This window comes from Phyllostomus discolor, chromosome 14 (genome assembly GCF_004126475.2).
Source record: "Phyllostomus discolor isolate MPI-MPIP mPhyDis1 chromosome 14, mPhyDis1.pri.v3, whole genome shotgun sequence".
In the NCBI taxonomy this organism is placed as follows: Eukaryota; Metazoa; Chordata; class Mammalia; order Chiroptera; family Phyllostomidae; genus Phyllostomus; species Phyllostomus discolor.
In genome coordinates, this window is record NC_040916.2 from 7,033,058 (window position 1) to 7,051,793 (window position 18,736).

General features: G+C 34.0%; 1 protein-coding gene across 1 annotated transcript in view; it reads left to right on the forward strand.

Annotated features, from left to right (window-relative positions):
- Positions 1–6,950, forward strand: part of LOC114512182 (membrane cofactor protein-like) — a 31,979-nt gene extending 25,029 nt beyond the window's left edge. The window contains exons 6-9 of the mRNA XM_028531080.2: positions 1,635–1,682; positions 5,575–5,625; positions 6,124–6,159; positions 6,665–6,950. Coding sequence (XP_028386881.2) covers positions 1,635–1,682; positions 5,575–5,625; positions 6,124–6,159; positions 6,665–6,729 — 200 coding nt within the window. The 3' untranslated portion in view covers positions 6,730–6,950. The remainder of the gene's footprint in view (positions 1–1,634; positions 1,683–5,574; positions 5,626–6,123; positions 6,160–6,664) is intronic.
- Positions 6,951–18,736: the final 11,786 nt, after the last annotated feature.

Below are 18,736 nucleotides of genomic sequence, written 5' to 3' on the forward strand. Positions count from 1 at the left end.
ATAGTAACCTCTTAAAGAAAGCTCACATATGACTTACAGCATCACTCCAATTGATATTTGTGAAGTAGGTCTACAGTGTTTATCTTCTCATATGTATTTTGGTGTGTGTCACCAACTTTGCTATTTTAATTCATCTTAAAAGGGATCTTTTGATACATTTAAATGTATAACCATGGTCCAGGACTGTTTTATTTCCCAGAGTGCAAGTTTATTTCTTTTTATATACTACAACTTGAACTGGGAAATTTCTGCTGTCTCTAGAACAAGGCTTATATTTCTACTACCCCTACCCCAACCAACTCTGCCTCAAAAAATTACTCTTTGTGCCTTTACTGGGCATTTCTGTTTCACAACAGAAACTAAATTTCATACCAACTGAAAGGCAGGAAAAGTCATTAGTTATTGAAATGAAATGGAGGACTTCTTGCATGGACTACTCATCAACTGCCCTGTTCAACACTTGAGAAATTATTTTGATATGGTGGAAGGAATTGTCTTCCTAATTTTGGTGTTGCTATCTCTAGCTTCTCTTTGGCTTCAGCAGAAACAAGAGACATGTGGAATAGTGGGAAGAATAGTGGGGATAGTGGGAAGAGCCTGAGCTGACCTCACTCAGGGCTCTAGTTTTGTTCTGCTTACTCTTGGAACATCATTTCTGTCAGCTTTCATTTCCTGTTGTTTAATGAGAGTATTTGAACTCAAATCTCAATCACTGTCTTCTAATTTGCTTGTATATTTTCTGTTGTCCTAAACTTTAAAGGGTTAAGGAGAATTATGCACGTAACTATGGTAATTGGAACACCTTTTTATAATTCCTGCACACCTAGTACCTCCATGAGTATCTTAGTTGAGTGCTGTGAGGTTTGCAAGTTGAGGGAGAAGAGATGGTTTTTTAGTGGGCTGCTACATAAGACTGCATGAGAATTTTACACCTATTGACCATTCCATATTTGCTCACATGGTCCTAGTGGGTATATGCATTGCAGGATACTTTGTTTGTTGATATGCTCTTTTGAAAGAGTTGACTATAAGAATTCAAAAAGGATTCATAAAACACTGATACAGTTTAATATTTGAAAGAAGAGAAGAGGATTGTGAGAAAAAAACTTATCAAGAGGAAAAATGACAAGAATCATTTTAAAAAATCAAACCTCCTCATGGTATTATTAGTGTAATCAATTTTTTTTATCATTAGAGAAAACCCATACAAAGAGGACCAATCACAACATATAATGGTAATAAAGTAGATCTCATTATACTAATATGAAATAGTGTTTATGAAATACTAAACAGAAAAGGATACAAATTATTTCATATGATATTACTTGAATAATGTATTTTAAATATATGTGTTTACTCTGAAAACATAATTTTTATGATTTATTAATAGTTAACTTCTAGAGTCTCCATTATAAAGTATAAAATTATAGTGAACATTTTTATGTATACAAATATCCTTAGGTACTTATATAAATATATATTCAGGTCATATCCCAGAAATAGAAATGCAAAGTTCAGAAAGTACACACATTTTTAATTGTGAGGAATAATCAATCTTTCTAAGAAAAAGTCTAATTAAATCCATAATTTTTACTGACAAGACTGATGAATGGAATCAAATTTATTTTTTTCAGGTTTCAAACCTACTCATCCAACCAAGCCCCCACTTTCAAGATATCCAGGTTCAGTAATTCTTTTTTTTTTTAAGATTTTATTTATTTGTTTTTAGAGAGGGAAGGGAGGGAGAAAGAGAGAGAGAGAGAGAAACATCAATGTGTGGTTGTTGGGGGTCATGGCCTGCAACCCAGGCATGTACCCTGAGACTGGGAATCAAACCTGCGACACTTTGGTTCGCAGCCCGTGCTCAATCCACTGTGCTACACCAGCCAGGGCAGTAATTCTTTATCATACTTATATTATTAAGAACTTTGTGAACTGATGGATAAAAAGTCATGTTTTATTTTAATTTGCATTCCTTTTCATTATTAATGAAGCCGAATCTTTTTTGTCTACATTTATTTATTTATATCTTTTGTTCAGTTTCTATTAGGTTTCTAAAACATTATTTTTGTTGCTTGCAAGAGCTCATTATAAATTAAAGACCTGTAATAAATACATAGTGAACATTTTTCCAGGTCTTTTTTGGCCTTAATTTTACCACTTCATTTTCTTTGAAGACTTTTATACGATACTATTGGATATAGATTTCTTTTTATAACTTCTGTTACATGTGTAGTATACAAATGTATTTTTGTAAGTTTTCAAACATTACAAAAAGTGTACAGAGTAAAAAATTAGTTCTTCATCTCTTTTTCTGGTACATTGTCTGAGTTAATCATTGTTGATAACTAGGTGTCTTTTTATCCATTTCTGATGGATAAAAAGGATAGGATACACCCTTTCCTAATAGAATACATCACTATTCTTATTTATGCAGTTATATGTAGTTTCGCATTTTTCACTTTTCTTAACTAGAAATGGAATTATACTCTTCATATTTTTCTAAAACTCTCATGTTTTACACTTATTCTATTAGATTGGGGCTGTAGTTAGGTGATGATTTTAACATATATCATGTTTCATTTCACTACTCTCCTATCAGTGGTCAGTTATGTGTGCAGAAGGTTCGCATTACTGGGTAGTTGAATGTTTCAATCTTTTCCTTAATGTCTATGAGTGCTGTGTCTTTCTTATAACAGCTTCAAGTCTTCAAATTATGTGCATGTAAACATTTCAACCATGTGTTCTGATTGTATTCTTTGCATTTAAATCATTGGTATATCTGAAAATTATGCTACATGGAATGAGATTGGGTTATTCTCTATTCCACCCACCCCATTCAGTAGCTAAGTAGCACCATCTATGGAATACATCGTTTTCTCTCCAACTGTTTTAACATGCATTAAATTCAGAGGTGTTCTAACCTTTTTTCTGTTCTCTTAACTGTATATTCCTGTGCAAGCATCAAATTCTTCTTTTAATGTAGCATTATAATATGTTTTAATACGTGGCAGAACACTTCCTGTTCAGAAGTATGCAAGCTACTCTCATGTTAATTTTTTCAGATCAATTTTTGTTTAATTTTTTACTATTTCAACCATTCTAATACATTCACATTGATGTACAATCATCACTACTATTTCCAAAACTTTTCATCTTCCCAAACTGAAATTTTATACCCCTTAAACAGTAACTCCCCATTCATACCCCTCCTTTCATCTCCAATGACCTCTATTCTAATTTCTGTCTCTATGAATTTGACATCCTAGGTACTTTATGAATTTGACATCCTAGGTACTTTATATAAGTGGAATTTTACATTTGTCTTTTCTATATGGCTTATTTCATACAGCATAATGTTTTCAAGGTTCATCCATCTTAGAGTAGCATGTATCTGAACTTTATTCCTTTTTATGGCTGAAAATATTTCATTACTTGTATATACCATATTTCGTTTATCCATTCATCTGTTAATAGACTCTTGGGTTATTTCCACCTTTTGGCTATTCTGAATATTCTTCTCTAACTATTGGCATTCAAGTATCTGTGTGAGTCTCTACTTTCAATTTTGAGGGTGTATGCCTAGGAGTAGAATTGCTAGGTTTTATGCTAATTCTATGTTTAGTTTTATGGAATGGCCATTCTGTCTTCCACAGAAGCTGCACCATTTTACATTCTCACCAATGGTGCATGAAAGTTTTAACTTCCCTACCTCTTACCCAACACATGTTATCCTCTGTGTTTTTTCTTTGTTTTGTTTTTTATAATAGCCATCCTAATATATGGTAAGTAAAAAGTGTGAAGTAATATCTCATTATGGTTTTTATTTGCATTTCTCTTTTTTTTAATTTTATTTTAATCATTGTTCAAGTACAGTTTTCTGCCCTTTACTCTCTGCATTTCACTCTTGATTAGCGATGTGTAGAATATCTTTTTTGTGTGCTTATTTGCTATTTTTATATCTTCTTTGGAGAAATGTCATTCAAGTCCTTTGCTCATTTTTGAATCAGGTTAGGATTTTTATTAATGATTTTTAGGAGTTCATTATACATTGGAAATTAATATTTCTTCAAATGGATGATTTGCAGATGCTTTCTTCCATTATGTGGGCTGCCTTTTCATTCTATTGACAGTGTTCTTTGATGCGCAAAGTTTTTTATTTTGATGAAGTCCAATTTATCTTTTTTGTTTTTGTTGCCTGTGCTCTTGGCGCCATATCCAAGAAATATTGCCAGATCCAGCATTATGAAGTTTGCCCTCTATGTTTTCTTCTAAGAGCTTAATAGTTTTAGTTTTTGTATTTAGTTTTTTATCACTTTTGAGTCGATTTTTAAATATGATATAATGTAAGGGTCAAACTTCATTCTTTTGCTTGCAGATCTCTAGTTTTCCAAGAACCATTTGTTGAAAAGACTACCCTTTCCCCACTGAATGTTCTTAGAAACATGTTATAGGCTATTATTTCACCATATATGTTAGGCCCTCTATTCTATTCCATTGGAATTGGAATCAGGAAGCATGAGTCCTCTCAACTCTTCTTTTTCAAGATTGTGTTGACTATTCCATGTGCTTTAGATTCCATGTAAACTTTAGGATGGATTGTTTTAATTCCTGCAAAACACCCTCAGAATTTTGATAGCGGCTTTTAGTTTATCTGTAGAGATTTTTTTTTCAGTATTCATATCTTAACAATATTAGGTGTTCTAATCCAAGAAAAAGAATGTCTTTTATATATTCATGTCTTCTTTAATTATTTTTCATAATATTTTGTTTTTGTAAGAGTCATTTGCCTTCTTGGTTATGCCCAAGTATTTTATTCTTTTTGATATTATACATGGATTTGTTTCCTTAACTTCCTTTTTGGGTTGTTTATTTTGGTATATATATAAATGCAGCTGATTTTTGCATGTTGATTTCATAGCCTACAATTTTGCTCAATTCATTTATTAGTTCTATCAGCATGGGATGTGTGTAATCTTTAGGGTTTTGTACATAAAAGATCATGTCAACTATGAAGAGAGATAATTTTATTTTTCCAAGCCACTTTTGATCCTTTTTATTTTATTTTTTACCTAATTACTGTGACCCTACATCTAATATTATGTTGAATAAAAGAGGCAAGTGTGGGCATCCTGTCTCGTTCCAGATCCTAAGGTAAAAACTTTTGGTATTTCACCATGGACTAGGATGTTTGCTATGGGCTTTTTACAAATGGCCTTCATTATATTAAAAAGCATTTCTACTCTAGATCAATTTCTAAATCTTAAAAAAAATTAGGTGGAATCATGTTGACTTCAAATCTAATTTTGAGAATACAGTAATGATAAATTCACTTGCTGTGCCACACAGTACTGTGACAGGAAATGTCAGTGCACAGGAAGAAGAATGCTGTTAGCATTCAATATAAATTTTGAATATTTTATGATTCTACTTCAATGAAAGATATTATTTAAAAGGAAATGAAATCATAAGCAATTTTATACAAACACAAAGCATCAATGTAATAAAAATTATAGATCTAAGTTTTATTTAGTCTTTCTTTCTCTGTTTTATACTTTTTCCATTTTTTTCTAGGATATCCCAATCCTCTTGAATTTCCACCAATTGAAGAAATTGTGGAATTAGGTATTTCATTATTAATAATTCTTTACTATGAGACCTTAGAGTTCTACATGAATACATTATGTTTCAATTATTTGTAGTTAGGCAAAAAACAAGATGTCACAAATTATTAATGATAACTGACATTTATAGGTATTTTAGTATCCAAATACCATAACAAATGTGATAGTATGTATAGATACATGTAAGTAGTTTTTTCTGACCTTATGAATTCTAATTGTCCTATTTACCTTTACTAAATAACCTTGTGTGAAAACTACAACACAAAACAGTGACAAGTTGGGTTCCTATTAGGAATTTTACAAGACACATCCTATAACCGGAATCTATTTGAAGTGTTCTATGATCAGAATGACTTAGATGTACTAATAGTCATGCTAAAAGTAGATTGATACCTTTTTGCTGTAGTTTTTAGATGATTTGATCAAAAGTAAAATGCAATTGCTATCTGGGACCCATACATGCTCAATATCTTTAAAACTAGTTTCATTTTTTTCTCAGATTCAGGAGTCATAGCTCTAGTTATTTTTACTATACGTAAGTATCCCAAACTTGAATACCACTTACATCAAAATATTACCATGAAGAAGTGCACTTTTAATGATTTTTTAGTTTCTATAGCTTTTTTAGCTTGAAATTAAGTTAATTAGTGTAGAAAATATCCCTGACCTCTCATATGATACACTTCAATTTGTTGGTGATTGTATACTCACTTAAATTCTATATGTCCAGTTATTAACAAATCTTAAATAATTTTTTCCAAGATGATGAGTCATGAGACTCTTCATCACAAGTATGATTCGGGTAATTTTCTAAACCAAACAAGGACTCTTCTCAGACTTACTGTGAACTGCTTAACTGATTCCAGGGAATTGCATTTAGATAATGAAGAGTCCAGATGGAATATAAATGTATATGTGCTTAAATAAAATAACATTTCTGACCACTGAAATGTAACCAACATTAATTTCATCTGCTAGATTTTGAATCTTGGAAATTATTTTTCATAATTATATGTAATTTGTTTTCTGGTTTCTTATAGTTGTTGCCCTTGCAATAATTTGCACCTGTTTGTATAAATACCTTCGCAGAGTGAAGAAAGTGTAAATTAAACATGTTTCTTCTGATTTACTGGTCCTTCTCGCTCTTGACATACTTTTGTGTCTCTTTTGTTTATACTCTGTATTGCACGTCATCTATTTTTAAAATTTGAAGCATTAGTGTGCCATCTGAATTATATTTCTTTACTAAAATTACTTCCAGCTGCTTTTAATAGCATTGTAACAAGAATAACCTGTCAGGGTTGCTTTAGCTATTGCAACTGTAAGGAACATTTTAGTGACATTTTAGGTTCAAGTTTTGCAGCAAATCATGGACCATGATGGGTCCTTTCCCACTGTAGGTGTACCCTATTTTCTAAGGTAGACTAGTGGCTGGGATTAAATTTAAAATAGTTCACTGTGAGACTTTGAGACTCTGGAATTTTTAGAATGAAAGCTTCCCTTTGCCTGTATAATATAGGAAGTTGTAAGAAGCTATGTAGGTGTATTTTCAAGTACCCAGTTTGATTTTTTTTTCATTTAGAGTTTTTATTTATATAAATTAAATGGAAATTAAAAGCAACACTATTTGATTTCCCTCTTATGTTCTCTTAATTTCCTAGGCTATAGTAAACTGATGGGGTTAAATGTCAAGTTACTGAAAGGAACAATATTTACAAGCCACCTCCTTAACTTTATCTGCCTTTTTATTTATGGAAATGGGTAGGTTTAGAATGGAAAAAAGTCTACAAATACATATCTTCTAAGAAGAATAGAGTTTTTAAACATTAAACTTAAATTTTAATGAAATAATTAACAATTTAATGAAAGACTTAGAGTAAATCCTGGAGCATAAACTAAGATTATGCTTTGAAATTTCTGAATTTTAGTAACTTTTTGTAGTTTTTCAAATACCTCTGAAATCAAACAATAATTTTAAGAATATTGATATTTATGGCTTTATGGTGCTTATTTAAAATTTAAAAACCAAAATGAGAGCCAACAATCTTTTATTTGGGACCAAAACATTGCAAGTCATGCCACACAAATTCAGGCAGAAACCCATACACTGTTCCAATTATACTGCGAAAGTGAAGGGGTTTTATGAGAAAAGAAGAATTTTATTGGCTCTGAAAAATTGAGGTACCCTTTAGCTATGTGTGATTAGTTATGGGTTCTATCTTCAAATACAAAGTCAATAATTATCATTCCTTGTTGTCAGGATCTGTAGCCCTGCTGACTTTACAAACATTTGTTTATAACACGATGTTGCTTTGTATTAGTCCAAAAGTTGTTATGCCCAGTTTAAACATTCCAACAGTTCAGGGAGCAAGACATGCAAGGCCATTCCTCTAGAACAGCTGCTCTAGCTCCACTTTAAAATGGCTCCACTTATGTCAACTTTTACAATAATATCTTTTCATTTTATATTAATCATATGGTTTAGGCTATGTAACAAAGGTACATTTTTCACTCATAAAGAATTCAAACATTTTTTTTCTATTATTGGCTCCCTTTTTAAAATACCCAAACAAAATGTATACCAAGACATATTATAATTAGAATGCCAAAGGTTAAGACAGAGAGAATCTTAAAAGCATTAAGAGAAAAGCAGTTAATTAACATACAAGGGAGCTCCCATAAAACTGTCAGCTGATTTCTCAACAGAACTTTTGCAGGTCAGAAGATATTAAAAAGAAATATTCAAAGTGATAAAAAGTAAGGATCTACAACCAATATTACTCTGCCCAGCAAAGATATCATTTAGAATGGAAGGACATTAAAGAGCTCCCCAAGCAAGATAAAGCTAAAGGAGTTTATCACCACCAAATCAGTATTACATGAAATGTTAGAGTCCACTTTAAGAAGGAAAAAATACATAAAATATGAATAATAATAAAAATAAATACATATCTATCAACAACTGAATCAAAAATAAACAAAGAAGCAGAACAAAAACAGACTCATGTATATAGAGAACGTTTTAATAGTTGCCAGGTAGGAGAAGGGTTTGAAGGACGAGTGAAAAAGTAAAAGAATTGGGAAGTAAAAATTGGTAGCTACAGAATAGTTACAGGGATGTAAAGTACAGCATAGGAAATACAAGGTCTATCCGGAAAAAGTCCAGCCAATGTTAATATAAAGACAACAGTCTATGCAACCTTGATGTAACCTGTCAGCCAAGGTGAGTGAACTGTGCACATGTATGAACAATTACAACTTCACTGTAGTAGTCAGTGAAGGTGGTAGATGCCATTGGGTGAGTATGTGTACTATGTGGCTGTCACATTCAAAATGACAGCAAATAGAGTGACAAATCTGCAACAGATTTTATATTGAGCTTGAACATTCCTCCATGGAAACTATTCTGATGATTCAGAAGAGTTTCAGGGATGATTGCAGTGCAAATAAAAGTGTGGTACAAATGCTTCAAAGAAGGTTGAGAATCTGTTGAAAGTGATCCATGTTCTGGAAGGCCTGAAACAAGTAGAACACCTGAGAATGTTGAACATGTATGGGCTGCAATCTACAAAGATTGGTGAATGACAGTGTGAGAACTACAAGCTGACCTGGGGATTCCAAAATCTACTGTGTCTGAGATTTTAATGATGGATCTCAGCATGAAAAGTGTCACGGCAAAATTTGTTCCACAGCTTCTGCTACCAGAGCAGAAGGAATATCATGCTGCCATTGATAGTGGCTTGATTCAAACTGTTACCAATGAACCCTCTCTAAAAATAAATAAATAAAATATTTATTAGTAATAGTAATAATTTAGAAAAATAAGTTATAAATAAAGCACCCAGCATGCTTTCATTTTCATCCTAAATCTTGTACTTATGGAAGATATCATATGCATGTTTACATTTCAATCAGTAGCATATTTTAAATTACATATGCACTACACTGTATATAGGAAATACTATCAATTGGATATGTTTATAAGTCCAAAAGATTTGTGTAGTATGCACAAAAGAAGCCATGGAACACCTTACAAAGGAGACTTTATGGGTTATAACCTAGTAAAAGTTATAAAGGAGACTGCACTATTGGTCTCCACAGAGTCTATGTAACATCTATTACATAAGGCCACTCTGGGAATACCAGGAGATGTAGTAAATCTACCTGATGCATAGAAACAAACACAGGGAATCAGACAAAATGAGGAGACTAGGAAACATGTCCCAAATGAAAGAACAAAATAACTTTAGAGAATAATTAAAGGAAATGAAGACAAGCAATCTAACAGATACAAAGTTTAAAATGCTGGTTATAAGGATGCTCAATGAACTTACAGGAAGGATAGATTAACTCAGTGAAAATGTCAACAAAGATATAGAAAACATTAAAAATGGCATAAAACAAAAAAAAGAACCAATTAAAAATAAAATACAATAACTGAAAGAAAGAATACATCAGAGAGAATAAAAAGAAGGTTAGATAAAGCAGAGGATTGAATCAGCAATTGGAAGACAAGGTAGCTGAAAACACCCAATTAGAAAGAAAAAGAATTTTAAAATAGAAGGAAAGTTCAAGGGACCTCTGGGACAACATGAATCATACCAACATCCACATCATATGAGCACCAGGAGGAGAAGAGAGAGAACAAGATACTGAAAACCTACTTGAGGAAATAATAACTGAAAACTTTCCTATCCTCTCAAAGGAAAATGACATACAATGTCAGCAAATACAGAGAATTACAAAGAAAATGAATACAAAGATGCCCATACCAAGACACATCATAATTAAAATGATAAAGGTTAAAGACAGATAATCTTTTAAGTATCAAGAGAAAAGCAATTAAGTAAAAGCTCTCACTAAACCATCAGCTGATTTCTCAACAGAAACTTTGTAAGCCAGAAGATATTGACATGAAATAGTCAAAGGGATAAAGGTCAAGGACCTGACACCAGGATTGCTCTACCCACTAATTCAATCATTTAGAGTTGAAGAACATACAGTTTCCTGACAAGAAAAAGCTAAAGGACTTCATTGCCACTAAACCAGAAACACAAGAAATGTCAAAGGGAGTTTTAAAGTAGGAAACAGGAAAGAGGAAGGAAGGAAGGAAGGAAGGAAGGAAGGAAGGAAGGAAGGAAGGGAGGGAGGGAGGGAGGGAGGGAGGGAGGGAGGGAGGGAGGAAGGAAGGAAGGAAGGAAGGAAGGAAGGAAGGAAGGAAGGAAGGAAGGAGAAAGAAAGAAAGGGAAAGGGAGGGAGGAAGGGAGGGAGGGAGGGAGGGAGGAAGGAAGGAAGGCAGGAAGGAAGGAAGGAAGGAAGGAAGGAATGAATCTCACTGACAAAGGCAAACAGTAAAAGCAGCAGATCAACAAATTATAAAGTTAGCACAAAAGTTAAATAACAAAAGTAAAATAATTTTAATGATTGCACATGTAACTACATGCAATAAATTAAGGGGCATGTACAAATACACACAAAAGTTAAAAATTATGACAAAAGCATAAACATAAGGGAGGTGAGTAAAAATTGTAGTGATTTTAGAAGGTGTTTGAACTTAAGTGTGCATCAAGTTGAAATAGGCTGCTATAAAAATAGCTAGGTATATAGGAGGTACATGGTCTCCCCAAAACAAAAATCTATGAGATATACCAGAATAAAGAAAAAGGAACCCAAACACAATACTATAAAAAGTCATCAGCATAAAAGAGACAAAAACAAGAGAATAAGGAACAGAGAAGAACTATAAAAACAATCATAAAACAAAAAAGGCAATAAAAATATACCTATCAATAACCACTTTAAATGTAAGTAAGTGATACAATAGAAAGACCTGGTGTAGCTGAATAGATTTAAAAAAACCAGAACTGTACATAAACTGTCAACAAAAGATTGACTTTAGATCAAAGGATGTACACAGACTGAGAATAAAGGAATGAAAAAACATTTCATGCAAATGCACGTGAAAAAAAGCTGGAGTAGCAATACTTATTATCAGACAAAATACACTTTAAAGTAATAACTGTCCACAAGAGAAGAAAAGGGACATTTTCTTATGATAAAGGGATCAATACAAGAAAATATCACTCCTATAAACATTTATAAACCCAAAGTAGAAACTCCTAAGTATATTAATAGACATAAAGAAAGCAATTGACAATAATACAGTTATACTAGGAAACAGTAACACCCTTTTGCCATAAGTAAATAGATCATCTAGACAGAAAATCAATAATGAGACAGTGGTCTTACATGACACTTGAGGCCAGATGTACTGAACTGATATTTCTGGAGCATTTCACCGCAAAGCAGCAGAGTATACATTCTTTCCAAGTGCATATGGAAAATTTTCCAGAATAGACCACATGTTAGGCCACAAATCAAGTCTCAATAAATTTAAGAATATTAAAACCATGCCACATTTTTTTCTGGTCACAATAGTATGGAACTAAAAATCAAATGCAAAATGAAAAGTTAAAAACACATGAACATATGAAAGCTAAAAAACAAGCTACTAAACAATGAGTTAAAAATGAGATCAAGAATTAAATCAAAAGATACCTTGAGAAAAATAAAAACAAAATGGCCCACTATGGCCAGGTAGATCAGTTGATTAGAGCATCACCTTGATACACCAATGTTGTGGGTTCTATCCCCAGTCATAGAACATACAAAAATCAACCAATAAATGCATAAAGAAGTGGAATGACAAATTGGAGTCTCTCTCTCTCTTTCTGTCTGACTCACTCTCTCTCTCCCTCCCCTCCCACCTCCCTGTCTGAAATAAAAGACCAAAAGTCTTTGAGACATAGACAAAACAGGTCTAAGAAAAAAATTCATAGCATTACAGGCCTACCTCAAGAAATAAGAGAAATATAAAATAAACAACCTAAGCTTACATCTAAAGGAACTAAAAAAACGAACAAAGTCCAAAATGAATAGAAAAAAAGAAAATAAATCTGAGTGAAAATAAATAAAACAGAAGCTTAAAAATTAGTAAAGATCAATGAAACCAAGAGCATATTCTTTGAAAAGATAAAAATCATTGACAAACCTTTAGTCAGACACAATAAGAAAAAAGAGATAGGACCAAATAAATAAAATCAGAAATGAAAGAGGAGAAGTAACAGCTGACACCACAGAAATACATAGGACTGTGAGAAAACACTGTAAATATTTATATACCAACAAATTGAACAACCTGGAAGAAATGGGTTATTTTATAGAATCATACAATCTCCCAAGACTGAATCAAAAAGAAACAAAAAATTTGAATAGACACATAACTTTTCATGCTATTGTACTAGTCATCTAAAAACTCCCAACAAGTGAAAGTTCTGGGCCAGATAAATTTTTGCTTACAAGTGAATTTTACCAAACATTTAAAGACAAAGTAATAGCTATCCTTGTTAAACTATTCTAACAAAGAGAAGAGAGACGCCTAAGCTCATTTTATGAGGCCAGGATTACTCTGATATCAAAACCAAAGACATTACAAAAAAATTATAGGTCAATATTCCTGATGAACATAGATGCAAATTTTCTCAACAAACTATTAGCAAATTGAATTTAGCAATAAATTTAAAAGATCATAAATCATAATAAGGTGGGACTTATTCCTGTGATGCAAATTTAGTTCAATATCTGCAAATCAATTAGCATGATAGCCACATAAATAAAATTCAGGATATGACATGATCATTTGATCACATCAGTAGATGCAGAAAACACATTGACAAATCCAGCAACCATTTATGATAAAAATTTTCAACAGAGAGGGCATAGAGGAAAAACAACATAATAAAGGCCATGGTTGACACAGTAATACCATACTCAAGGTGAAAATCTGAAAGCAACATAATAAAGGCCATGGTTGACACAGTAATACCATACTTAAGGTGAAAATCTGAAAGCTTTTTATTTAAGATAAGAAATAAGAAAAGGATATATTCAACATAGTTTTGGAAGTCCTAAACAGCAATCAGAAGAGAGAAAAGAAATAAAAGCCATTTATATTGGAAAGGAAGAAGTAAAACTCATTATGTGTAGGTAACATGATACTATAGAGACCCCTAAAGATTTCACACACAAAAAAAATCTATTAAAACTGATAAATACATCCAATAAAGTAGCAGACTACAAAATTAATATTCAGACTTCATTTGCATTTTGTACACCAATAACAACCTATTGGGAAGAAAGATTAGGAAAACAGTTCCATTCAAATTGCATCATTAAAACCACAACGAGATACCACCTCACACCAGTCAGAATGGCCATCATAAATCAACAAACAAGTGCTGATGAGGTGGTGGAGAAAAGGAAACCTTAGTACATTGGTGGGATTGCAGACTGGTGCAGCCACTGTGGAAAACAGTGTGAAATTTCCTCAAAAAACTAAAAATGGAATCACCTTTTGACTCGGCAATTCCACTACTGGGATTATACCCTAAGAACCCTGGAACATGAATTCAAAAGAACCTATGCACCCCAATGTTCATAACTGCACAGTTTACAATAGCCAAGTGCCAGAAGCAGCCTAAGTGCCCATCAGTAAATGAGTTGATCAAAAAACTGTGGTACATTTACACAATGAAATACTATGCAGCACAAAGAAAGAAGGAGTTCCTACCCTTTGTGACAGCATGGATGGAACTGGAGAGCATTATGTTAAGTGAAATAAACCAGGTGGTGAAAGACAAATACCATATGATCTCACCTATAAGGTGAACATAATCAACAAAACAAATAAGCAAACAAAATGTAACCAGATATTGAAATAAAGAACAAAGTGACAATAACCAGAGGGGTGGGTGGAGGGGGATAACAGGGAAAAGAAGGGGAAGGGTTGTCAAGAAACATGTATAAAGGACCCATGGACAAACCAAAGTTGGGTTGGATTGAGGGTGAGGGTTGGGGTGTAGGGGAGTGCAGTAGGAGGGAAATGGGGACAACTGTACTTGAACAACAATAAAAAGTTAAAATGATAAATTTTTATAATCTAAAAAAATAAAATTGCCCTGGCTGGCGTAGCTCAGTGGATTGAGCACGGGCTGCGAGCCAAAGCATCGTAGGTTCGATTCCCAGTCAGGGCACATGCCTGGGGTTGCAGGCCATGGCCCCCAGCAACTGCACATTGATGTTTCTCTCTCTCTCTTTCTCCCTCCCTTCCCCCTCTAAAAATAAATAAATAAAATCTTTAAAAAAATAAAATAAAATAAAATAAAATAAAATTGCATCAAAAAATAAAATATCTAGGAATAAATTTAACCAAAGAGGTAAAAGGCCTCTACTCAGAAAACTATAAGACATTGAAGAAAGAAATTGAAGAAGACACAAATAAATAGAAGCTTCTACGATGCTCATGGAAAGGAAGAATTAACATTAAAATTCAATACTACCCAAAGAAATCTATGGATTCAATGCAATACCTATCAAAACACCAATGGCATTTTTCAACAGAACTAAAACAAATAATTCTAAAATTTATATGAAACACAAAAGACCCCAAATGACAAAAAAAAATATTGAGAAAGACAAAGTTAAAGGTACTATGCTACCTGATATTAAACTATCTTACAAGTCCATAATAATCAAAGCAACATAGTACTGGCATAAAAACAGACATATAGGATCAATGGAACAAAACAGAGAGACCAGAAACAAACCCTATATGGTCAATTAATCTATGGCAAAGGAGACAATGATACTAAAGACAGTATCTTCAACAAACTGTTGTGAATACTAGACAGATACATGCAAAAGAATCAATTTCTTACACCATATACAAGAATAAACTTAAATGGTTTAAGCCTTAAATATAAGACTCAAAACCATAAAACTCCCAAAAGGAAAGAAACATAAGCAGTAAACTCTGATATTTCTCTCAGCAATTTTTTTTCTGATGTATGTCCTTAGGCAAAGGAAACAAAAAATAAATAAATGGGACTACACCAACTAAAATTTTTGCACACCAAAGGAAACCATCAACAAAACAAAGGCAACCTACTGAATAAAAGAAAATATTCATCATTATACATCCAACAAGGGGTTAATATCCAAAACTTATAAAGAATTCATACATCCCAATGCTAGAAAGAAGCACAATTCAATTTAAAAATGGGCAGAGTACCTGAATAAACACTTCTCCAAAAAGGACATACACATAGCCAATAGACATATGAAAAGATACTCAATGTCACCAACAATCAGAGAAATGCAAATTAAAACCACAATGAGATATTACCTCATAGGCTATCATCAGTACTTCAACAAACAAAAAATGTTCACAAAGATGTGAAGAAAAGGGAACTGTAGTGAAAATCTTGGTAGAATTGTAAATTGGTATAGCCACTATGGAAAACAGTATGAAGACCCTCAAAAAATTAAAAATAGAACTACTAGTTGACCCACCAATTCCACTGCAGGGTATTTACTGGGAGAGCTCCTAAACACTACTTTCAAAAGATATATGTGCCCTTATGTTCATTGCAATGTTATTTACAATGGCCAAGATGTGAAAGCAACCTAAGTGTCCATAAATAAACAAATGGGTAAAGAAGAGGTGGTACATATGTATCTGTATATGTATTACTGTGCCATAAAATAGAATGAAATTTTGCCATTTGCAACAACATGGATGGACCTAGAGGGTATTATGCTAAGTGAAATAAGTCAAACAGAGACAGACAAATACTGTATGATTTCACTGATACCTTGAATTTAAAAACAAACACAAACAAAACAGAAACAAATTGTTAGACACAGAGAACAAGTTAATGGTCACCGAAGGGAAGCAGTATTGGAGGAATGGGCAAAAAGGTAAAAGAGATTTTGCAGTTATAAAGGTAGTCATGGAATGTAAAGTACAGCATAGGGAATATAGTCAATAATATTATAATAGCTTTATATGGTGTCAAAGACATACCAGACTTATTGGGGTGATCACTTTGTAAGTTATACAAATGTCTAATCACTGTACTATATACCTGAAACTCATAATATTGTATATCAAGTGTCATTGGAAATCATTTAAAAAATCTGTGCTGCACTTTACATAGCCTGCATATTGGTCAGCAGAGTCCTTCCCTGTAGACCAGCAGGTCTAGAGCCTGTGGGCTCCCCATGTGCCACATGGGCCCAGGCTCCCTGGATGGACTGTGATGTCCGTGAGGGCTTTCATGTTGTCCTTACTCATTCTTGCTTTTCAAGCCCAGGAGTGCAGAGCTAGGAATCACAGAAACACAAAGTGAAATTTCTGGGAGGGATTTTAGGGCTCATTCAGTCCAATGTCTTCACTTTGCAGGTAAAGAAGGTGAGTCCAAGCAAGAGAAGAGGCATGCTCAGCATAGGGTGACATATGAGCAGTTAGACTAGAACTTGACTGGCTTGACTTCTAGTCCTGTGGTCTTTATGAAATGAGGAGGACTGTGAGTCAATTTCTTTTAGGAGAGCACTAAGTCATTATTTTCCATGTGCATTCCTCTCCTGTGTTCTATCAGGTCTGTCTATCTGCATGTCCATCAGTCCATCAAATAGACACAGACATATTCCATAAACAGCCAAAGACATCATGGAAAGAGCCAGCATAAGTGATGAGTACTTGGAGAAGCCCAACTTGAGTTTGCATTTGAAAAATGGACACCCCATAGCCCATTCCCACAATTCCAAGCTGGCTCTGCACACTAGCTGAATCTCCAGTGTCTGATAAGTGGATGCAGACATACACTAACCTGGTCACTAATTCATCCATTTGAAGCCACCGCGCTGCTTCACAGATGCAGGAGCCATACTTCTCAGGAGGGCAGGAAGGAGAAAGGGAGGGGAGAGAAGAGAAAAAGCAAGGAGGAAATGGCAGGAGTAAAGGAGGATGTCAATGAGCTCTAGTCTACCAGAATGAAAAGGACCCAGTCCAGCCCGCTAGACAGAATTTCTCAGCACTGACATCTAGGTGCCTCTCTTACATTCTAAGTCCCAGCCATAAGAAGTTTTGCTTTTCATTTCTTTCCACCCAAAATAAATCTCAAAGCCCTCACTTCCTCATCGTTTCACTTCCAGCTCGAATCTCAGAAGCAGCATCTTCCACACCTACCCATGGGTCATGTCTGGCCCACTCGCCTGAAGCCTTCAATGTCACAAGAAGTTCTGAAATTTGCTCAGCTGCAAATGTATTTTACCACCCTCTTTGCAGCTCCCACACATTCTTGGATTTCCAAAGCCACTGTAGCATCAACCAAGCAGGAGCTGCTCTGAGGTCCAGACAGCTGTTGTGAGGTGGTGTTAGAGATCCCAAGGCCTGGCTGAGAGGAACCTGGCAGTGAGTGGTCAGTCGATTACCATAAGTCTCACCTGTTTAGGTATATGTCACACCGGCCTTCCCTGATTTCAGAGTCAGGCTGTCTTTCCTATGTTATTAAGAAGCAAATACATTATTTGTGATGAGCTGTAAGTTTATGTATATAAGTTTATTGCCATGCTTGTTACTTTTTAGCTTCTCAGCTATCAACTTCCACCCAACATGATGCTGTTAGCCTTGACTTTCTAAACTTCACAATTCTCCGTGCCCTGAAATCACATGGTTCCCAGGCCTTATGCTTTATCTGCCCAGCTGGGTCTCTCTTCAACTTTATATTTCACCAGATCACAGCTTTCCTTTGTGTATATCTTACCTTTTCCCAGACCCCCACCCCATCCCATTAAATGTATCAGGCATTATTTACTGAGCACCCACTGAGGTCAGACACTGTGAAAGCACTTCAGGGTTTGCAAAGAAACATAAGATATAGCTTCTATCGTCAGAGAACTTCCAATCTTATTCCTATAATACAAACAAAAATAACCACAATGCAAGGAACAGTGTGTCATGGCCTTCTACAATGGAGATAGGTAGGTCAGATGGGAGGTTTGAGTAGAGGTAGGTGATATTTGAGGTGGGTCTCATAGGGCATGTATGATTTTAACAGATGGAGTTGGTAAGAAAGTACCTATGGTAGCAGGAAGTTCAAGAGCAAAGGCAATAAGGTAGGAGCAGCGGTGTATATGTGATTTCTCACAACTCCATCAGGTAAGGGTTCTGTAGGCTGTAAGTGACAGAAAAATCAATGAAAAGCTGTTTA